Genomic DNA, 22881 nt, shown 5'->3' with positions numbered 1-22881 from the left:
AAGCCGAGCCTGGAGCCACACCAAGGCCAGGGGTGCCCAGAAGTGGGAAATTGGGTTTGGGACTGTGGGTGGGGTCTCAGACCCCTGGATGGGTTGGGATGCGGGGTAGGGACATTGCCCCTGGGTGCCCTGCTGGGTGTGGGGTGGTACCAGGGAAAGCCAGTGTTGTGTTCTGGTGGATGATGGCAGGGGTCCGGAGGAACTGTACCTGCTACACTTGGAATGTGTCCCCTCCCCCACCCATCCCTTCTCCCCTCCTTCGTGACTTGTGGGGAGCTGCACGACCTCCATGGGCCATTAGGATCTGAGGCACAGAGGAGCCTGTCAGAGGATGCCTATCAATCACCAATGGCCTCCCCGTTCCTCGTGTCCATCCCCACAGGGCCCAGGTGCCCCAAGCTCCAGGAGGCAGGCGAAGGCTGGACACCCAGCCTTCCAGAGTCTTCAGCTGGGGCTGAGGGTTGGGGAGGATGTGAGTGGGGGATTCTTCAGCAGCAGCCACGTGAACCAGGCTGGCCCAGGGCCCTCTCCCTTTCCTCCTCTTGCCATTTATCAAGATTGCCCTTGGGCCCAGCTCCTGCTTCACATATATCATGCCATTCATCCCTCAAGCCCCGTGGGGTGGGCGTGATCTTCCTGTGTCACCGAGGAGCACCCGGAGGCTCGCGGAGGGCAGGTGACTTGCCCAAGGTCATTCTGAAGCAATGAGCCGAGGCCACCCGACTGCACAGCCTGCGCCCTCCCTTTGCGTCGGGGAACCTCACGGCCTTTCTGTGGGCGGTGTGGGCTTCCTACAGCTCCACTCCTGTCTGTCCCTTCCTGGCGCGCTCCTGGCGCCAGCGGCCTCGGGAGAGTGGGCCGTTCCTGCCACAGAGTGGCTCCAGGCGGAACTGCAGCCCGGCCCAGCTCTGGGTCCTGTCCGCCTCGGCTCCAGGGGGAGCTGCCTGCCCTGGGGGCAGACCGAGGTCGGAAGAGGAAGCGGAGCAGAGTGATGGGCAGGGCCCTGGGGGGCAGGTAGGCGCGGGGCTAGGGGAGGGTGAGGGACCGTTGTGTGTGTGCAGTGCCCGCCCAGGGCTCCCCCGGAGGCAGCTGAGCCGCGGACTCTGGACATTTCTTCCCTGCTGTGAAGTTGTGAGAAGGTCAGAGCCCCACCAGCCACCGGCTGCAATCCGCTCTGTGCTGATGCCCACCTCTGGCTGTCCCTGTGCCCCCACCCCTGTCCTGTCTGACCTTCAGCTGCCCTCAGCGACGCCCCCCCCCCCCATAAGGCCAGCCAGTGACGGGATGGGGGCTACCGGCCGCTCTGGCTGAAGAGCCGGGGATGGGTGATAGGGCAGTCCGTGGAGGACCCAGCCGACCCAGCAGGGTGGTGGGAGGTAGAGCCTCAGAGAGCCCTGGCTGAGTTGGGGCCACGGCTCTCCTTCTTCCTTCCATGCCCCCTTGAAAACAGCCGCTGGAGCCTACCCCTCCTCCCCCCATCCCCACAGCCCTCAGGCAGGGCTCCAGTTCACATTTTTGGAATAACCAGGGCTTTGACAGGGTTATTTGAAAGGAAAAATTCCTTGAATGTCGACAAAGGGAGAGGGCCAAGGGGGCTTTGTGTGAGTGTGTGTCTGGAGTGGGGAGCTGGTCTATACTGCGAGGGGGCTTGCGGCTGGAGTTTCTGCAGCCCCGGCAGGCAGTGGGGTGGCAGTTTGGGATGCCAGGGTCCTGGGCTACCTGAGATGCAGAATGCTGAGAAGCCTGAAGGGAGTGGGCACGGGCTGTTGAGGCCTGGGGTTCAGACTCCTGGGGCTCTGTGTTGGGGGCAGAATCCCCAGGCCATCCTGAAGGGGTGGGCTCATCTGGGTTCCAGACTCGTGGACTTCTCTGAGACGAGTTTCCTCGTGAGGAATGAGAATCAGGGGCCTGGATCACTGGGGTGCCAGGGGTGGGTGTTGAGGGTCTCCAGGGCTCAGGTTTCCTGGTCTCTGGCCTCTTCTTAGTCCTGATGAGGGCCAGTCCCTGTTCATGCCGCTGCCGGCCATCACCATATTAGGGCATAAACTCAAGGCGGGCTGTCTGGGTGCCAAACGGTCTCCAGCTGGGCCCGGCCCCCTGCAGCGCCCGACACCACAGCCTGGCTTTAGCCAGGCCATGTCAGAGGCCGGAGGTCAGGGGACAGCTGCTGGAGGAAGACCCAGACAGAGCCCCCAGCTCAGGTCCCATAGGCCAAGCCAGGATGTGGTGAGTGGAAGGGCTTCAGGGCAGGGTGGAGAATTCCTGGCCAGCCCCTCCCCTGGCCCAGCCCCCCTCAACCCAGTGCTGTCCTGTTGCAGTTGGTTTCAGAGGACCTCCTTCAGCTAGCTTGATCCCACAGCCCTTAGAAGTGCTGATCTGCCTGCCTCTCCTGGCCTTGTCCCCTGCAAGTCCTCCGCAAGCCAGGGAGCATCTCCCAGGACTCGGGCCCTCTGCACCTGGCCTGCTCAGCTGAGGCTTGGCGCCCAGAGCCTTGTTGGCAGACATCAAGCACTAGCTCAAGTCTGAGGCTGCCGGCCCCAAGTTTGTTGGCCTCTTCCTTGACTCAGTTCACCACCCGCACTTGCTCTCCACCCTTCTCCTTCTTGACCCTTTCCCCACTGTCAGCACTACTCCATCCCTCACACCTGCTGCCAGGGCCTCCTCCCTGGTGCATTGTTCTAGGTGCTGGGCCCTTCAGACGGGATGCAGACACTGGGGAGTTAGGCCCCTACAGTTCACAGAAGACAGATGAGGGGGAGCCAAGGGAAGGAAAGAAGTCTCTGCCTCAGAAAGAGAGGGAGATGAGGAACATGTCTGGTCCCTGTAGGGGCCATAAAGAAGGAGGAACAGGATGTTTCATCCAGGAGAGCTTCCTGTGGGTGGGGGTTCTGAGCTGGGCCTTAGGCAGAGGCTAAGACTGCCAGGGTCTCTTTCAGACGAGATCGGGCGCGTTCAGGGTGGTATGGCCGTAGCCAGGGTCTCTTTCAGAAAGCGACAGAGATCGGGGCGCCTGGGTGGCTCAGTCGGTTCAGCTTCTGCCTTTGGCTCAGGTCAGGATCCCAGGGTTCTGGGATCGAGCCCCACATCAGGCTCCTTGCTCAGCGAGGAGCCTGCTTCTCCCCTGCCTGCTGCTCCCCCTGCTTGTGCTTGCTCTCTGTCTCTCTCTCGCTCGCTCTCTCTGTGTCAAATAAATAAATAAAATCTTTAAAAAAAAAAAAAAGCGACAGAGAGAGGGGTGAGGGGGCAGTGTTCTGGCAAGGAGCAGAGGTGGACTGGGTGCATTTGGCCTGGGGAACTGATCTCACCTGGAATAGGGGCTCTGGTGGCCAGAGAGAGAGAGAGAGAGAGAGAGAGATTGAGAGATTGGGAAGGGAAGAAAAAAGTCAAGGAACAAGAGAGAAAAATGAGAAACAGAAACAAAAGTTCTAGAAGCAGTGCTTCTCAACTCTTTGTTGAAAGATCACTTGCTTTATTTCTATAAATATCAGACCAATCCTTTTGTGAAACACAAAATGACATGCTTGGATATTGTGGCAATACCAAATTGCGGTAATGGTTTTGAGACTCTTGCCCTCAACGTCTGAACCCACCTTGCCGTGGATGGGCACAGCAGTTGGTGCTAATGTGGGGAGAGCAGTCAGAGACAGAGGGACTGCTGACCCCTCTACCTGTCCAGGCCACACCAGGTACTTGGCATGTACTGACTTGTTTCATCTTTACAACACATGAGAAATGAGTGATTATCATTCCCATTTCAGAGGGGAGGAAGATGAGGCACAGGGAGGCTAAATCATTAAGGGGGGAAAAAAGCGTAAGTGACAAAGCAGCAGAACTGGAATGGGAGCCTGGAGGTCCTGGGCCTGAAGTCTGTGGGCTTCCCTGCAGTGCTAGACTGCCTGGCACGAGGGGCAGCAAGGAAAGATTGAGAGGCTAGGGAGGGACGAGCAGAGAGGCCCTCACAAGAAGCAGCATGCTGGAGTGGACAGATGGAGGGAAGGAGCTCAGAGTGGCAGGCACATGGCCGAAGGAGGGGTCTGGGCAGGAGACACCACGGAGGAGGGGCCAGGAAATGGGTATGGGGCCCGTGGGGCCGGCATGGACCGGCCCCGTCGGGTTCTGCTCTGCCCACCCGAGGGGCCCTGGTGCCCCAGTGGCCAAGTCCTCTGCTCTGCAGGGAGCTGCTTCCTGTGCCTGGTGGATGTGGTGCCCGTGAAGAATGAAGATGGAGCTGTCATCATGTTCATCCTCAATTTCGAGGTGGTGATGGAAAAGGACATGGTGGGGAGCCCGGCCCATGACACCAATCACCGTGGCCCCCCCAGCAGCTGGTTGGCTCCAGGTAAGTGCAGCCATGCTCTCAGGTCCCTTTCCTGAGGCCTTGAGACTCCCCAAGGCCAGTGCTCTGCAGGAAGGGATGTTGGGGGGGTGCTCCCTTCAGATATTGGGGAGAGAACACCAAGGATATGGCCTAGTCCCATATGGCTCAGGATGGACAGACAGGGGTGGGGTGACGGATTGAGCCTAGATTCACAGGTCCTTGGGACAGGACTGCACCTGGATTCCTAGCCCTCCCTGCTTGGGTTCCTGGAGTGGTCCTGTGTTGAGCCCCAGGAATGGGGGATTCACCCTTCCCACATGGCCCTGGCCACCTCGGAGTGGCTCCCCAGCTCATCAGAAGGCTCTGTGTCTTAGGGACTCAACTCCCCTCCCTGTGTTGCTTCGGGTCCCTGGGCCTTGTTCCTGGACTGGCCAGCTCCTTGCTCTGGCCGTGGCTGATTGGGAAGAGGAGTCGAGGGGAATGCTCACCATGGCTGGAGACACGGACGCCTCGTCTCGTTCTCCCATAACGTAAAGGCTCCCCCTTCCTTCATGACATCCTGGGTTTAATTTTAATTTTTCCCTCAGAGTCTTGGCAAAAGATTCCAGCTCTTGGTTTCTCAAGCTCCAAGAAGGCGGTCTTAAGGACAGTGGCCTTACCTGTTTTCCAGGGTCGGTCTATAAGACGCCAGCGTATGGCAGGGTGTGGCTGAAGGCCATGGCATTACTCCTCCATGCAAATGCAGGCCTTGCCATTTACTGTGTGACCTCTAGCACATCACACAACTCCAGTCTAAACTGGGGATAATGACACCCACCAGCACAGTTGTGAGAGTCATGCATGGTTTATGCAGAGCCCACCATGACCTGTGAGGTACTGTCAGAGCCTTAGATAAGATTGTCTTCTGGAGGTCTTTTGAGACTTGAGTTCGGTGCAGTGGGAGTTGGGGTGAAGGGGTGCCGGCTACCAGGGCTCCCGCTTCTCCACCTGCCTCCCCTTGGTGGCTGGGGCTCCAGCTCCCAGGCTTCCCTGCTCTGGGCTGCTGTCCTGCGGTCTCCGTGGCCACTTGCCTCCCCTCTTCCCGCAGGCCGAGCCAAGACCTTCCGCCTGAAGCTGCCTGCGCTGCTGGCCTTGACCGCCCGGGAGTCCTCCGCGCGGCCAGGCGGTGCGGGCAGTGCGGGCGCCCCGGGGGCCGTGGTGGTGGACGTGGACCTGACGCCTGCGGCGCCCAGCCGCGAGTCGCTGGCCCTGGATGAGGTGCCGGCCATGGACAACCACGTGGCGGGGCTCGGGCCGGCGGAGGAGCGGTGTGCGCTGGTGGGCTCCAGCTCCCCGCCTGCCTCTGCCGGCGCGCCCGAGCCGCACCCGTCACCCCGGGCGCACAGCCTCAACCCCGACGCCTCGGGCTCCAGCTGCAGCCTGGCCCGGACGCGCTCCCGGGAGAGCTGCGCCAGCGTGCGCCGCGCCTCCTCGGCTGACGACATCGAAGCCATGCGCGCGGGGCTGCCGCCGCCCCCACGCCACGCCAGCACCGGTGAGGGCCCAGGAGCCCTGCGGGACCTGCGGGACCTGCCCCCGACGCTTCCCCGCCCGCCAGGCCCGCCCCATTCGGGCCCTCAGCTGCCCCCCTCTCAGCCCCGGCCTGTGTGCCTGGGAGATGGAAATCCCATTAAGCACTTACTTAATCCCATTAAGTGGCCTTTTACTCCATTAAATGTCCATTCATCCCATTACATTCTTCCACTCACAGAGCCTTTGCTGGCTGGTGGAGCTCCCTCTCCCAGGACGGCCCGGAGCAGGGATGGCCTTGGGGAGTGTGGAGGGCAGGAGAGGCCTCTGGGTCCCGGCTACCACCTGGCCCTCTGGCCGGTGCCCAGTGCCCGCTGAACAGACCCTATGGAGGATCTTCTTCCTCCGTCATATCCTGGCTGTGCGGTGGCACGCTTCCTCCCCGTGGCCAGGACTCTGGCCTTGTTTCTCAGTGACTGCCTGTCTCCTGAGTTGACCTCATTGACTCACGGTATCCCGTGGCCTAGTTCACAAAGAGCCTGGTCTCCTCCTCAGCCTGTCCCCCGGACCCAGCTTTGCCCTCCACCCCCTGGGCCGTGCAACACCCCCCTTCCCCCGCCTGCCCCCCTGATGTGACTTTCCCCTCCACTTCAGGGGCCATGCACCCGCTGCGCGGCGGCCTGCTCAACTCCACGTCAGATTCCGACCTCGTGCGCTACCGTACCATTAGCAAGATTCCCCAAATCACCCTCAACTTTGTGGACCTCAAGGGGGACCCTTTCCTGGCTTCGCCCACCAGTGACCGGGAGATCATAGCACCGAAGATAAAGGAGCGGACCCACAATGTCACTGAGAAGGTCACCCAGGTCGGTGCTTGGCTCCCTGGCTCTCCTCTCACCTTGGAGGAGCTTAGAGGTGGTGGGAGTGGGCTGTGGTCCAAGGTGGGTGGTGGAGGGGTCCAGTCAGTAAGGGCTTCTTGAGGGTGGGCAGACCCACTGGCTGGAGGTGGGGGTGGGAGGGGTTCCAGAGCTGGGGTGAGAGAGAACAAATCTGAGAGGTCCTGAGAAAGGGAGACTGCAGGGGAGGGGAGGGGAAGAAAAGAGAGGAAGGGCAGGGAACTTGGGACAGGACAGATACAGAGAACAGGTTGATGGTGCACAGGGAGGACAGGGCAGTTGAGGCAGGGTGGGCCGGAGAAGGCAGTCACAGGGGCGTGATGGGGTCTGCTCACAGGATGTGGTAAAGAAGGTATGGGGCAGGGTAGGGGCAGACCTATGGGAGAATTCAAATTAGAAGGGGCCATGGAGGTCAAAGTCAAGGTCCCCAATTCTTCTAGGCCAATGTGATAAGCTAGGGTGGGGATCCTATGCTAGCGCCAGAATGGCTTGGAGGTGCCCATCCGTCCCCAAACCACGGGACAGGGGAGTTTCCTTCCCAAGTCGGGAGGGGAGTGTATGATGGTCGGTGCACAGATACAGAGGGACGAGGTCCCTAAATCCTGGGCCAGAGAAGACCGCCAGCCTTTGGGGGCATTGCCCGACACTGTCTGGTGGCACGACCAGCCTGGTCTCCTGGCCCCTCTTGGCAGCAAGATTGCTGGCACCAACCCTACGGCCCAGTCCATTCCAACTCCTTCCTGGCCTTGGGGGGTGGGGTCGGAGGAGAGGGTCAGGAGTGGGGATCCCTGCAGTAGGTGAGGAGCCCGGGACAGTGGGGGCCACCGTCCCACACCTGCTGAGCCTCAGTCTGTGGCTCCCTCCTGCCCCTTCCACAGCAGCTCCCTGAGTTGGCCCGAATGAGGGAGCTGCCCCGTTTCGCTTGTTGTTGTCGCTGCCGGCCTCCTCGGCCCTCCTCCTGGCCCTGCTCCCGCTGCCTCTGGCTCTCTGGGCTCCTGCCAGGTCTCCAGCCCCTTGGCCTTGACTCTAGAATGTTCCCCCTCACCCCAGGCCCCATATCTGGCCGCCTACCCCTCTCCCGCTCCCGCCTCTGCCTCTCTTCCCACCTGGAGCCCGGGTGTCTGCCCTGCTCCGGGGCCCACAGCGAGTGCCTGTCGCGGTGTGGTCTCTGCGTGGTCTGTATGTGGCAGCATGCGCGTGTGTTCCTGGCTTTGCCTGTCACCAGGCGGTCTCTCCATCTCTGGGTGTCTGTCTGACTCTGGCTGGCTGGGCACTGGACCGGCGGGGCGGGGGTGTCGGGGAGACCATTAATCTGCGGTGACAGGCCTGGCTCCCGGGGGGGGGGGGGGAGGGGCGTGGGCTGCGGGAGCGGCTGCAGTAGGAGCCCTGATCGGGGCCGCGGGGGAGGGGGCCGCTGGCCAGCACGGGCGGGGCGGGGGAGCCCAGTGTGGCAGGGTGGGGGTGGGGACCTGGGAGGAGGGGCCGGCTGAGGAGCTGAGGAGCTGAGGTTCCGACTGCGGCGCTGCGGGCAGAGCGCAGCACCCTGGCAGCGGGGCTCGCACCAGGGGGCCATGGGCAGCCCGACCCAGGCGGGCTGCCGTCCACACTCACTGCCTGGGTGACCCGGCCCCGGGACCCAGCCCCAGCGACCCTGGCTTCATGCCAGAGGCTGCCCTGGAAGCCAGGCCGCCAGTCTCTGGGGCGCAGCCTGGGCTGGGACTGCTGCTGGGGTGCAGGTGAGGCGCTGGCCGGGCCCTCGGGCTCCAGGGCAGGCAGGCTGGGGGGAGCCAAGTCCTCCATGGCGGCCCCAGCAGGGAAGGCGAGCGGGACAGGGGCTCTGCAGTCCAGGGCCCAGAAAGGCCGGGTGAGGCGGGCCGTGCGCATCTCCAGCCTGGTGGCCCAGGAGGTAGGTGACCGCCCCCCCCAAGCCACTCCCCTTCCCTCCCTGGGCTGGGGCACCCAGACAGGCGCTGGCAAGTTGGTGCGGCCTGGAGGGCTCTGGCTCCCAGGGCCGGGCCGGGAGAGGGCTTCTGAGAAGGACGGTTTGGGGAGCCATGGGGTCTGCAGCTCTGCTCATCCCACTTCTGGCCCCTGCTCGCTCTCCAGGCCTGCCGGGCCTGGGTGGACAGTGTTTTTCTTGCCAGGGCTTCCCCTCTCCCAGGGCTTCTGTGGCCCACGGTCCTGGCTCTAAATACAAAAGGAGGAGAGGGAGAACAGGAATGAAATGGGTGCCCAGAGAGGATGACGGTGGGCACACGGGGAGGAGAAGAGCATGGTGGGACAGTGAGAGGCCAGCCAGCAAAGCTCTGGGACCCTAATGCTCCCTGCCGTGTGCTGGCTTGGACACTGTGCGGGGGGGAAGGAGGCTTGGGCTGCTTCAGGGGTCCAGATTTGGAGGCTGAGGCTGAGGAGCGTGTGAGGTCACAGGCCACCGGATAGCAGCGGGCAGAGCTCAGCCACCTGGATTACCTCTTCCCGGGCAGCCTGAGGAGCTGGGGGCTGTGTTGCCTTCCCCCCAGGCTGATTATTCTGTAGGCTAATCCTGGGAGTCACCTGTCTGCCCCCAGGCTTCTGTCAGCCGGGAGCAAGCTCCAGGCAGTTGCAGGTGGTTTAGGAGTGAGTCTGAGAATCCCACTCCTCTGCCACCTGAACTCCCTGCCTTGGCTCATGTGCTCCTTCCAGCTGGGGAACAGATGTAAGGCGGGGAAGAATCCTACCCATAGGTGAGGACCCAGGATTTGGTTTACTTAAATAAGCTTCAGTATTCTGTGGAACCAGAAGTCAAGGGGGGTTACAGACCTGGGCCAAGGCCATACGGTAAGCCGGTGGTTGCAGAGCAGGGCCTGGCCCCTGTCCGATGAGGTCTGTGGACCCAGGCCTTGAGTCTCAGGTTTGTCCCACGAGTGTGCATTTGTGCAGGGGCGCTGTGCAGGTCTTGCTCAGATTCAGGGAGGGGCAGGGTGGTGCTGTGGGTGTGATCCAACACAGCCCCCAGGGGGCCTGGCCTCTCAGGCTTGGGGAGGAGCCCCTTCCAGGGGCAGTTACCTTCCGCCCCCTTGTCTGTGGGGGCCCTGGCCGGTTCTTTCTCCAGTTCTCACTTGACCCTCGAAAGGCCATTGCCTCATGCTCTCTGCCTTAAGGAGCAAGCAGCTTGGGGTGAAGGCAGGGCACAGCTGCTCCCCCAGCCGTCAGATGTCTCTGGAGCTGCCATGTCTCCCTGAGGGTGGCCAAACCCCTAACCATGGCCCGCGTTAACTTCCAGTTACTTCCTCTAAGGCTCCGAAGAGTCTATCTGGGGATGGTGGGTCCCCGGGATCCCTGGCTTGAGTATGAATGGGTATCTTTGGGGGTTCCCCCCACCCTGACTCGCTCCTGGTCCAGAGGCCCGAGGATGTGGGGCCCCGGCACTCAGTGCTTCCTGGAGTGGGACCAGCAACCTTGGTTCTCAAGGGTGTGGGTGAGGCCTTGGGTTTGGCTGCCTGGGGATGGCAGCACCAGGCCTGGAGGGCCTAGGGACAGAGTCTGGGGGTGAGTCAGATGTCTGTGAGGGAGGATTCTAGGGGGCAGGGGGAGGCAACAGGGGACAGGCTCCTGGCCCAGTGTGGGAAGTCTGGCCTCAGTTCTTTCTGGTTCGGCTTGGGAGGAGAATGGCACGAGCTGCTGGCTCTTTGGGGTGGATGGCAGGCCTGCCTCTGCCTGGCCGTTGAGCCCGTGCGGGGCTGGGTAGGACGCTTGGGAACATTCGCCGGTGTGCACGTCCATCTGTGCACATGTGGGTACATCTGTGGCTGGTTTAGGTCTTCTGTGGGACTTTGGAGGAGCGTGGGGGGGCAGAGCTTGAGGGCTGCCCTGGGTCTGGGGCCGGGGCTGGGGAGCGGCGGGGGTGTGTGTCTTGGTCTCTCCCCAAGGGAAGCCAAGGGGCCTGAGTCTGGGTGGCTGGTACCCTTGGGCCAGTGGCAAAGGGACCTTTAGGCTCTCAGTGCCCGGGTCACCAGGAGTGGTACTGCTATGGGAACGGCAGTGACCACCCCCCATTTTATGTGTCGAACTATGCCTCCTGGGGTTATCACCCAGGCTTGGAGTCTTAGCCCTTGGAGCATTTTCTATACTGGCATCATGGTGTGAGTGAGTGTGTGTGTGTGTGTGGTGGTGGGGTCTATGTGGTGTTTGGGGGCGGTGGGCAAGGTCGCGTGGGGAAGTTACCAGAGGTATGGCTGTGCGTTGCTGGGAGGGGAGCCGTACATCTGGATATTACTTTCTGGTGCCCTGAACTCAGATCGTCAGACAGCGGTCTGCGTGCCGCATGGGGAAGAGTAGTGCCTGAGTCCCAAGGTGGGCGGTGGCTATGGCCACTTGGCTGAGGGATGGGCATCCTGACCGACACTTACTGGCTTCTCCCTTACTCTGCTTGGTCTCTTCTCTGGCGGCCCCAGCAGAGATGACGTCTGCTCCCACCCTGGAGATCCCATGGCCTGTCCTCCCCTGGCCCAGACTCCAGTGGGACAGCGTTCCTTCACCTCTGCCTTCCCTGCCTGTCCAGGTCCTGTCCCTGGGCGCCGACGTGCTGCCAGAGTATAAGCTGCAGGCACCGCGCATCCACCGCTGGACCATCCTGCACTACAGCCCCTTCAAGGCCGTGTGGGACTGGCTCATCCTGCTGCTGGTCATTTACACGGCTGTCTTCACACCCTACTCGGCCGCCTTCCTGCTGAAGGAGACGGAAGAGGGCTCCCCGGCCCCCGACTGTGGCTACGCCTGCCAGCCTCTGGCCGTGGTGGACTTCATCGTGGACATCATGTTCATCGTGGACATCCTCATCAACTTCCGCACTACTTACGTCAATGCCAATGAGGAGGTGGTCAGCCATCCTGGCCGCATCGCCGTCCACTACTTCAAGGGCTGGTTCCTCATCGATATGGTGGCTGCCATCCCCTTCGACTTGCTCATCTTTGGCTCTGGCTCTGAGGAGGTTAGTTGGCAGGGAGGCAGAGGCTGGGAGGGCACCTGGAAAAGGAGAGGAGATGGTGGGGTACAGGGGTAGTGAGAGAAAGGGGGCATGGCAGGTGCCTCCGCTAACCCATGGCCACGACCCCTCTCCATGTGAGCCACTTGCCAGGTAGAGGTCCAGAGGGGCCGCCTTTTTCTGTTTGTCTATCCAAAGAGGCCGCCAGGTTCTAATCACACAGAAGTGGCCTGGGAACCAGTGGGAGTTCTGGCCAGTCCCCTTAGGGTGGGTGTTGTACCTTTCAGAGTTCCATTCTCAGCGGGGGGACCCCATGAGCCCTCTGTCACAAAGATGAGCCCTTTGTTGCAGAGCTAGCACAAAGATGAATGGGACTCTGTGCTGGGCTTAGGGAATGGGAGGGGCTTCAATCATGAGGAGGTTCTGGGAGGAAGTCTTTGGGGATTTTACTTCCAGTGACCCCGAGGGCTGCGGTGCCCCCCGCCTGCTCCTTTGCCCCCCCACCGAAGGCCCCCCCGCCCCCCCCCCCCCCAGCTGATCGGGCTGCTGAAGACGGCGCGGCTGCTGCGGCTGGTGCGCGTGGCGAGGAAGCTGGACCGCTACTCGGAGTACGGGGCGGCCGTGCTCTTCCTGCTCATGTGCACCTTCGCGCTCATCGCGCACTGGCTGGCCTGCATCTGGTACGCCATTGGCAACATGGAGCAGCCACACATGGACTCCCGCATCGGCTGGCTGCACAACCTGGGTGACCAGATCGGCAAGCCCTACAACAGCAGCGGCCTGGGTGGCCCCTCCATCAAGGACAAGTATGTCACGGCCCTCTACTTCACCTTCAGCAGCCTCACCAGCGTGGGCTTCGGCAACGTCTCCCCCAACACCAACTCTGAGAAGATCTTCTCCATCTGTGTCATGCTCATTGGCTGTGAGTGTGTCCCTCGGGTGGGCGGCGGGGCAGCAGCGGGGGGGCGGGGAGTGGGGGAGCAGCAGAGTCTGGGACGGGAGGAGCCCGTGATGGAGGAGAGGGAGGATGCCAGATGGGCCGGAGTGGGGCCCTGGGACTTGGAGGCTCCGGGGTCTACCATGGGGGCGTGTTTGGGGACAGGGGCACAAGGCAGAGCCCCAGGGCACGTGCACCTGGGCTTCTGTGTTTGTGCATGTCTTGTGTGTGCTCACGCGGAGATGTGACTGCGTGTGTCATTGACCCGGTGCAGGGGCGGGCGGGGTCCCTCGGACGCTGATGGTCCCACTCACCCCCGCCCCCAGCCCTCATGTACGCCAGCATCTTCGGCAACGTGTCAGCCATCATCCAGAGGCTGTACTCGGGCACCGCCCGCTACCACACGCAGATGCTTCGGGTGCGGGAGTTCATCCGCTTCCACCAAATCCCCAACCCCTTGCGCCAGCGCCTGGAGGAGTACTTCCAGCACGCCTGGTCCTACACCAATGGCATCGATATGAACGCGGTGAGGCCACTGGTCTTCGAGAAGGGCTGGTGGCGGGCTGCAGGGAGCACCCTTGACAGCATCACCCTCTGTGGTTCGGGGGGTCACAGTGCTGAGCAGGCCCCTGAGAGAGATGTTCTCCTCCTTTTGACAATGGAGCTCATTTACCGGGAGAACTCTCACCACGGGGCAGGCCAAAGCAGGCCCTTGCACAAAGGCAGAGCATTGAAACCTTCCAATAGCCCCAGGCAGGGATCAGTCTCTACACTTTACCCAAGAAAATGGAGGCCGAGAGCAGCAAGGCGCCATCATCCCCACGGGCGCACGGCTAGAAGGGGTGGACCCTCTGATGCTCCTCCCGGGGTCTCCGGGCCGGGTGCCTGGAGATAGGGTGCTGAGCCCGCCCACCGCCCCCAGGTGCTGAAGGGCTTCCCCGAGTGCCTGCAGGCAGACATCTGTCTGCATCTGAACCGCTCACTGCTGCAGCACTGCAAGCCTTTCCGAGGGGCCACCAAGGGCTGCCTGAGGGCCCTGGCCATGAAGTTCAAGACGACACATGCCCCGCCAGGCGACACGCTGGTGCATGCTGGGGACCTGCTCACCGCCCTCTACTTCATCTCCCGGGGCTCCATTGAGATCCTGCGGGGGGACGTCGTCGTGGCCATCCTGGGTACGGGGCTGGGTCAGGGGGACCAGGTGCTGGGCTGGAAGTGCCTGGAGAGAGGTCTGAGCTCTCCGAGGACACAGTTGTTGGGGCTGTGGACCCAGGACTGCCTGCAGGGACCTTGAGTTCCTTTAATTCCCCTAAGCTTAGGCCCTCCAAGGGGGACAGTGGAGAGGAGCCCCACATGGGGTGGGGCTGCTGAACTCTGGGGGTTCTTGGATTCTGCCCCCCCTCAGGCTCTCCCCACAGGCAGCGACACTCTTGCTTCCTTTGAAAGCAGGACCAAACCTGCTTTAACACTCCAAGGTGGGCAGTGGAGGGAGGTTATGCCTCTGATTTTACTAAGGAAATTTACTAAGTTCCCTGTGGCCTCGTGTGACACAGCCCAGCCCAGCCCTCACCATCTGCAAGGCAAAGAGAGTCTTGCCCCTCTTCCCCTCCCATCCTAACTTTCTATCCCACTTGTACACAGGGCAGGCGTGCCTGGCGGGGGACTTCCTGCCCTCTGCCTTCCCTTGCTCCTGTGCAGCCACACCTTAGTGCAGATGCATCACAGTGGGCCATTTTCGATTTTTATTTATCAGTTCAGCACAAACACCTTACTCAACTCCATAAACATCCCAAGCACAACTACAACCAAAGTTTCACTAAACAACACTTAACTTTACTATGTGTGATTCATTCTGGTGTTATCTGTTCTGTGCTGTGATCAGTTATGGTATGCTATTTTCTTTTGGCAAACAAAATGCTGGTCTTGTCTCCCTACTGTGTTATGATGTAAGCTCGAAGAACACTGAGGGCACGGTGATTGGCCAGGAGAGTGTTTGGGACATGGGGTTTGGAGGGGTGGGTAAAAGTGGACTTAGAACCCAAGGAAGCCAGGACCATGGGCAGAGAGGGGTATCCAGGCTGGTCCTGCTGGCTGCTTCCAGTTGTTGGAAGGCAGGGAGACCCAAGCCCTCTGCCCCCTCCGCCCCCTCCGCCCCCTCCGCCCCCTCCGCATTGATGACTATGCCTCACAAGTCCTGCCTTTGGGCGCAGGGGGGAGATGGGGCTGGCTGATGCTTCCCTGGCTCTGGGGGCTGGGGCGGTTGGGTGGGTGATCAGACTGAGGGGAGTTCCCTGGCCCCCAGCCCGGGGTGAGAAGGCCGGGAAGACAGGTGCCTTTTGCCTGTGCTGCTGCCCAGGGGCTGAACCCCCACTCTTGGCGGCCTCCAGGGAAGAACGACATCTTTGGAGAGCCTTTAAACCTGTACGCTCGGCCTGGCAAGTCCAATGGGGATGTGCGGGCCCTCACCTACTGCGATCTGCACAAGATCCACCGGGATGACCTGCTGGAGGTGCTGGACATGTACCCGGAGTTCTCTGACCACTTCTGGTCCAGCCTGGAGATCACCTTCAACCTGCGGGACGTGAGTGGGCTGCGCTGAGCAGGCTGCACCCTGGTGGCTGCCCCCAACTGTGTGACTTCTCTGGGCCTATTTCCCTGCCTGTCAAATGGTGTCGGAGGTGAAAGTCCCAGCCTCACTTAGCTCTCCTAGGGCAGAGGGGACATCTGTGCTCCGGCCCTTCCTCACGGCGGGTGCTCCGGGCCCCGCTTTCTCACTATGTTAATGAGGGGGTGTGGGCTGGCCCGGGCAGGGCAGGTCTACGCGGAAGGGCCCTGACACGGCTTTTGGTTCCAGACCAACATGATCCCCGGGTCTCCCGGCAGCGCGGAGCTGGAGGGCGGCTTCAGCAGACAGCGCAAGCGCAAGCTGTCCTTCCGCCGGCGCACCGACAAGGGTGAGGCGGGGGCGGGGCGGGGCGGGGCCCGGGCGAGCGGTGGGCGGGGTCCAGGTGAGGCGGGAGGACAGCGCGGGGCGGAGCGCGGGGTCGGGCGGTGTCAACTGCACCTGGGCTCTGCAGACTTCCGCGCTCCTACTCTCACGCCACCTGCCCAAACGCTGTCCATTCCCTAATGCCCACTGGAACTGGCACCTCCTCCGGGAAGCCCTCTTCCACCCTCCTGGGCGGGGGAGTGCCGGCCTCAGCTTCTTTGGGCCTGAAGCGGCTCGGGGGCTGCCTTGAACTGATGTGGGGCGAAGAGACAGCACAGGGGAAGGCGAGGGGGCCAGCGACGGGGGTCGCAGAGAGCCCCGCCCATTAGTGCCACTCCCGTGCTTGGGCAGTCAGCGGTCGGAGACGACCTGGTCCCGCTCCTGGGAGCTCTCAGCCCGCTAGAGCGTGGGGAAAAAAGCAGAAGAAACAGCCGGGGACAAACCAGGGCGTCCTGGCACAGTCCTCTGCCAGGCCCGCTCCGTCCCCTCCCCTCCCTTCCCCTTCCATGCCTCCTTCCTTCTCTGAGGCCCGTTCTCTGTTTCCCACAGACCCGGAACAGCCAGGGGAGGTGTCGGCCTTGGGGCCGGGCCGGGCGGGGGCAGGGCCGAGTAGCCGGGTCCGGCCAGGGAGGCCGTGGGGGGAGAGCCCATCCAGTGGCCCCTCCAGCCCTGAGAGCAGTGAGGATGAGGGCCCAGGCCGCAGCTCCAGCCCCCTCCGCCTGGTGCCCTTCTCCAGCCCCAGGCCCCCCGGAGAGCTGCCGGGTGGGGAGCCCCTGACGGAGGACGGTGAGAAGAGCAGTGACACTTGTAACCCACTGTCAGGTAGGGGAGGGGCCATTTCAGGTGGGCGGGGCATGGCATCTGACCTGGTCTCAACCCAGTTCTCTGGCTCCAGGTGCCTTCTCAGGAGTGTCCAACATCTTCAGCTTCTGGGGGGACAGTCGGGGCCGCCAGTACCAGGAGCTGCCTCGCTGCCCTGCCCCCACCCCCAGCCTCCTGAACATCCCTCTGTCCAGCCCCTGCCGGAGGCCCCGGGGCGACGTGGAGAGCAAGCTGGATGCCCTTCAGAGGCAGCTCAACAGGTGAGGGTGGCTCCTGGGCTCCTGCTTAGCCCCCAGCTGTGTGTGTTGGGGGGGTGGGCTTAGCGGGGTGTGTGTGATCCGTGGGTTGCTGGCCGTGTTACAGAGTGAACGGAGAGTGTCTGTTCTGTGTAGGCCTTTGTGTGCTGCACCTTGACCTCCTCCTTCCATTCAGTGCTGAGACCCAGGCTGCACACCTAGAAGGAGCTGAGGGCGCCTGGGGTTGAGCAGCTGGCTCGTCCATGGGGTGGTCCCAGAATCACAGTTACTGGTGTCTCCACATCCCCGAGAGCCAGAGCATCCTCCTCCTTCTTGCCCCAGGCTGGAGACCCGGCTGAGTGCGGACATGGCCACTGTTCTGCAGCTGCTGCAGAGGCAGATGACTCTGGTCCCACCCGCCTTCAGTGCTGTGACCACCCCAGGGCCTGGTCCCACCTCCACCTCCTCTCTGCTGCCTGTCAGCCCCATCCCCCCCCCTCACCCTGGACTCGCTTTCTCAGGTAAGCTCCAGAGCCCTGTCCCTGCCCAAGGCACCCAGCCCTGCCTTTTCTGCCCCAGTTCCACCCCAAACCTGCTGTGCTGTCCTTTGGCTTGGCGCTGGGCCTCAGCTTCCTCCCACCCCCCATTTCTGCCGTCGTCCCGGATGGTACTCTTGGAGGAAGGCTTCCTCAGGAGCTGCAGGCACAGGGCAAGGCAGGAGAGCCCCCAAACCAAAGCCCCCCAAAAACTGGGCAGAGGAAACGAGCAGGCTGAGAGGTGTCACCCGAATGACCAGACCTACTCAAGGTGTCTGTGTCATGGCCATGAGGGGTCTCTCGAGGAGGGGACCGGGTGAGCCTGAGGCCCGGGGGTGGGGGCTGTGTGCCAACGCACCCTTGGGACTGGGTCCCAGCTCCCTGCCATGACTGGCCCTGCTCAGCTCTGACTCCACCACCGACCAGTGGCTCTCCCCCTAGCTGCCTTGCAGGGTTGTCTGGAGGGCTTGGGCTGAGCCCCAGGGTAGCACTTCTGGCCTGCATCTCCCCTCTTCTGCTGGACTGGGCCTCTGTCGCACTTTGTCCTCTCCTGAGTGGACATGTGTGTTCCCAGCCTTCTGACAAGACAGCTGTGCCTGGGCCCCAAGAAGGGGGTTCTTCTGGCTCCCAGAGGTGGCCGGGTCTCTGCTCCCCGCCTCCCTCTGGCGTCTGGTCCCCCGCCCACAGGCTGCCTGCTCCTGTTTGCAGACACCAGGGCCCACGTCAGCACATGTGCGAGTCTCCCTTCGCGGCCTCCCCCGCAGAGGTCTCCCAACACCCTCGGCGGCATCCAGCAGCCCCTCCCGCCTGCCCTGGCGCTCTCCCCGGCCTTCTGAGGCCTGGCCGCCAGCCTGCCTGTGTTTCTAGGTCTCTGAGTTCTTTCTAGATCGGAGGAAGGAGCCTCGTTTCTCTTTCTGTCCCAACTCAGGGCCCCTCATTCTGGGTTGGGTTTGGATTCTTCTGCCGTGTTCCCTGGGGAAGGGAGTGGCTGCAGTCTGGAGTTCTCCCCTGGGTCAAGGGCAGCTCCCATGGCTCCTGGCTGCCCAGTTTGGCTCTTGCCCACGGAGAATGCATTTCTCTACTTGCAACCTCAGCGCCTCCCCTTTGTGCTCCCAAGTGTTGCTCTGTGTGCCTTGGCCCATCTCCTTGTCCCCTCCGACCCTCTTCTGTCCTCCAGTCCTCTGTCACCGAATTCTCCTGACCCTCTCTGTCCTTTGACCCTCCCCTTTATTCACCTGGCAGCCCCCTCCCTCCCCACCCTCCTGTTCTGCAGTCTTCCTCATCTGCTCACACTGTGTTCTCTGCAGGTTTCCCAGTTCATGGCGTTCGAGGAGCTCCCCCCGGGGGCCCCAGAGCTCCCCCAAGACGGCCCCCCTCGACGCCTCTCCCTGCCAGGCCAGCTGGGGGCCCTCACCTCCCAGCCCCTGCACAGACATGGCTCAGACCCCGGCAGTTAGTGGGGCTGCCCGGTGTGGACACGTGGCTCACCCAGGGTTCAGCGCACTGCCTGGGCCCCTCCCCTCAGAGGCCCTGCCCGGGAGGCCCTGGCCGAGAAAGGGGAGAGGAACATGAAGGCACGGCCCCTCCCCCAGCCCTCGGGACCATCTCCTTCTGCAGTCCCCTGGGCCCCCATGGGAGGGCAGGGCCAAGGACAGGGCCGGGCAGTGGACGGGGGTCTGTGGTCTCCCCACTGCCCTGGGGGCATTAGCTGGTCTAACTGCCCGGAGGCACCCGGCCTGGGCCTTAGGCACCTCAAGGACTTTTCTGCTATTTACTGCTCTTATTGTTAAGGATAATAATTAAGGATCATATGAATAATTAATGAAGATGCTGATGACCATGAATAATAAATAATTATCCTGAGGAGACTCCGGCCGTGCTGGGAGGGTGCGGCCGTCAGCACACGCTCTGTCCTGTGTTCACACTCACACGTATGCACACGCGCACGGGGGTCTCTGGGAACCCGGGTGCGTCTGTGTGCACAGGGGCTGCCCGGATACTTGGATGTGGAACACGCATAGAGGGATGTTCCCTGGGGGCTGATGCGGGTCACCTCCGGGGATTCCTGCTTCTGTAGGGCCCTGCTTCCTTGTGGCCCTGGAGTCAGGATAGCAAAGAACCACCTGGATTGTTTTGAATAGAGAGGATGTCCTAATGGGATGCCAGGCCTGGGTCCAGCCCCTCAGGGTCATGTTTTCCTGGGTGGCATACTGGCTCCCAGAGCTGGTCCTGCTGACTGATGATAGCGGGGCCGGACACCGGCTCGTCGCCTTCCACGCTGATCCTAACCTGGGGCAGTGTTGGTTCGTTCTGGTCCATATCCCCCAACCCCCTGACTTGGCCTTATCTTGACCTTAACCCAGACTCACTCGGACCCTGTGTAGTTGGGACCCCACAGCAGCCCAAGTCTGGGCACACTGCTTTCCTCAGCCCCAGCTGGGGCTCCCCGGGTGTGTGGCTGCAGATGGGCCTCACCTTGGTCACTATGATCTCCTGAGCGCCTGGGATCCTTCATCACAGACTTGCTGCCTAGAGAGGGTGCAAGGTTTTGGGTGGGCTCATTGCCATTACTGGGGAAACACGTCAGAATATACATCCTGGGGCCAGGGGAGGGGTGTGCACACCCACGCACGCACGCATGCTGCTGGTCTTGCGAGGACACACAGCCACCTGGGGCAGTGGCTGGTAGTGCCCATGGCAGGCACCTGCCGCCAGCAGGAGGAGCCGACGGGCAGGGGCCAGCTCTGCTCGTGGCCACAATGCTCCCTCAGGCCTCCGGAACCGGCCGAGCAGTTTCCTAATCAATCCCCACAATCCCTGACCCTTTGAAGGGGGTTTGTTAACCTTGCTTTAAAATCAAATGTGGCTATTCTCACTGTCCATGCCTGGGGTGGGGTGGGTGTTGGGAGCAGAGACCCTGGTCTCTGAGCAACCCGGAGGGTTCTTGCTGTGCCCAGAGCAGGGAGGAGAGAAGGGAGAGAATCTCCCCCTGTCCAGGTGACTCTGCCCCAGGGCCCTGGCTCCCCTCCCGGGATCTGCCGACCGTGCTCATCACTTGGGAGTTCACACATGGGACTTCCTGGTGGGCTGATGTATGTGATGTCGGCGGGGGGGTGGTGGTGAGCAGACCCCCTCAATACGGGGCAGAGACAGGCCCAGGCAGAGGTGACCGTGAGGCTGCCGGTGAGAACTAATGTACAGACGGCTCAGTGCACCTGGCACGCCGGGTCTGTGTGAGCTGGGCCAAGTGCCCACGCTCTGAAGCTGGCTCCGTCCTTGTTACCGTCTGCGCTTGGCCTTCGAGTATCCTCGTCCTGGAACTCAACTGTGGTTCACACCACTCTGCCCTGGTGCAGGGGTGGAGGCTGGGGGCGCCTGGGCGAGGGGCTGGGGACCATCCCAGTGAGTCAGGGCTGGTGCTGGTGGGCACCTGGTGGGAGGGAGCAACCATGCCAGCCCCACAGTCGGCCACCAGCCCGGTGTGGACTTTGGCGCTTGTCTTCGATGAAAGCACATGGATGTCCCAGGGGTCAGTCCGCTCAGTCTGTACCGGGGAGCTGCCAGTGTGGTTCGGATGCCCCGTGCCAGGTCCCTGCCAGGAGCCACCTGCTGAGGTTCGAAGGTGGGTGGAGGGACTGTTCTACCTGTCCAGATGCAGCTAGGTGCTCAGTGCGGGCGTCATTTAACCCTCAGGGGTAGGAGTAATTATTCCAAGTGGGAAGATGAAGGCTCAGCATGGTCAGTGACTGGCCAGTGCTCACACCGCTGACGGGTGACTGTGCGCAGTTTCAGACTGCGTAGGAGGAGGGACAGTGACCCTCTGGGCACAACACTGGGGCTGACACTCGCTGGCCACAGGGTGCAGGCTCAAACCTGGGCCTTGTGGGGCCCGAAAGGCAGGCAGGGGTGCAGTGACTGGGAGTGCAGCCCAGTTTGGGGAGACACCCCCACTCCCGTTCCTAGCCTGCTCTGGCCCTCCCCTCTCCTGCCAGCCCGGGGTCATGGTCTGCCCGGCACACATGAGTGGTGCTATAAACCACAGCTGTACCTACGGTCCTGGAGCTCTCTGCTGGGCTGATGAAGGTCAAGTTTTTGGGCAGGGTCTGCCCAAAGCAGAAGGTGGCCATGACTACCCATAGTGGGGCCCCGGCCCCAGACTGGCTGCACCTTACAGGGTCCTTGTTGCATCCCTGAGCCCTGAGCGTTCTCGGGTGTGTTGGAGAGGGGTGGAGCTCTAGCTCCCATATTCCAGCTGGGAGTACAGCCTAATGGCAGGCTACGTCCCTCCGGGGGCCACCCTTGCTCTCTGTGTATCGCCCACTCTTTTAATGTCCACCTTATCTTATTTGTTATTTTATTTCATTTAGTTTAATTTAATTTAATTTAGTTTTTTGTAGAAACCATCAGTATAAATGCTTTGGAAGGGAGATGAAGGACCATCAGAAGGCAGTAGCCTGGGAACCTTGTGGAAGGAGTGCCTAAGGGGTATCATTCCTAGAGCCCAGGAAGGGAGAAAAGCAGGAGGCACAGGGACCACTGTGCAGCCCTCCGCATGCTAGGCTGTTCCTCCATTAGCCTGAAGCAGTAGATAGAGAGCCCCAGCTCCATGGGGGTGGGGCCTGTTGGTTCTGTGGGGCCTAGAACAGTGCCCGGCACTGGGATGTGCTCAGTGTTTCCTGAATGGATGGATGGATACAAACACTGCTGTCCTCCCTGGAACAGAGACCCTTGGGTTGGACAGGCAGAGGCTGGGGAAGGTCTCATGTGCCTGGCAGAAGCAGAAGGAGGGCATCTTCCCAGGGCTCTCCTCTCACCTTCTGCACCCACCCCCCGCCAGTCACCAAGCTCTCCCCATGCCAGTCCTCATGTCTGCTCGACACAGCCCTGTGGCAACTGCTTACTGCCCCAGACCCACTCCCTGACTTCCCCTGTCACCTGGGCTCCCAGAGCCACAAGGATTTTGGTGGAGGGAGCGGCAAAGGTGAGGGTAAAGTCTTCTCCTCTCCTGCAGAACCGGGCACCCATGTGTTGGGGATTTGTTGTCCAGAGCTGAGGGTTCTTCCAAACCAAGAGGGCCAGGAGGGTGGGGTTGGGGCTGGAAGAGGTGGTGGTGGGCAAGGAAAACGATCTGGGCAGGAAGGCAGGCAGCAGAGCTTGGAGCTGGAGTGTGGTCGGGGGTTGGGGATAGGACCCGATGACAGCACAGGACCAGGCTGCCTCCCCCCACCTCTACCTCTGCACCTGAAGGTCCAGGAGCCGAGTGGGGCCCTGATGTGTGTCCTTGCCTGGGAACTCAGCCACTGCTCAGGGTCCAGGCGAAAGCTTGCCCTGTACTTGTCCTTACCTGGACTCTTGCCACTGCTCAGCCCAGACAGGGGCAGCTCTCACATTTCATGAACAAATAAGAGTAATCGATACTCGCTGAGCACATCCTTTGTGGTGAGCATTATTTCCACTGCCTGAAACCAAAGCACAAGAGGCTGAAGTCACTTGCCAGACATCCGCAGCTCCAGAGAGTGGAGCGGAGTGTGGACCCCGGGGGGGCACGCCTCCACCTGCTGGTTTAACTCTTGGGCACACTGCTGCCCTTGCTCTAGGGACAATGGCTAGGAGACCTTTGCAAGGGTCTGGGATTTTGAGAACCTTCTCTCCCCTGCAGACTTTTGTACCTTCTG

The 22881-nt window shown here is 61.7% G+C and overlaps 1 protein-coding gene across 1 annotated transcript in view; it reads left to right on the top strand.

Moving 5' to 3' along the window:
• Nucleotides 1–19072, top strand: part of KCNH2 (potassium voltage-gated channel subfamily H member 2) — a 33062-nt gene extending 13990 nt beyond the window's left edge. The window contains exons 3-15 of the mRNA XM_035029803.1: nt 4175–4339; nt 5406–5852; nt 6482–6693; nt 11264–11692; nt 12221–12608; nt 12950–13149; nt 13546–13798; nt 15011–15204; nt 15478–15577; nt 16162–16434; nt 16508–16694; nt 17013–17191; nt 18514–19072. Coding sequence (XP_034885694.1) covers nt 4175–4339; nt 5406–5852; nt 6482–6693; nt 11264–11692; nt 12221–12608; nt 12950–13149; nt 13546–13798; nt 15011–15204; nt 15478–15577; nt 16162–16434; nt 16508–16694; nt 17013–17191; nt 18514–18914 — 3428 coding nt within the window. The 3' untranslated portion in view covers nt 18915–19072. The remainder of the gene's footprint in view (nt 1–4174; nt 4340–5405; nt 5853–6481; nt 6694–11263; nt 11693–12220; nt 12609–12949; nt 13150–13545; nt 13799–15010; nt 15205–15477; nt 15578–16161; nt 16435–16507; nt 16695–17012; nt 17192–18513) is intronic.
• The last annotated feature ends 3809 nt before the right edge of the window (nt 19073–22881 follow it).

The sequence above is a fragment of the Mirounga leonina genome, unplaced genomic scaffold (genome assembly GCF_011800145.1).
Source record: "Mirounga leonina isolate KUSES-001 unplaced genomic scaffold, KU_Mleo_1.0 Mir_321, whole genome shotgun sequence".
NCBI classification, from domain to species: Eukaryota; Metazoa; Chordata; class Mammalia; order Carnivora; family Phocidae; genus Mirounga; species Mirounga leonina.
This window is presented reverse-complemented; position numbering and strand designations above follow the sequence as displayed.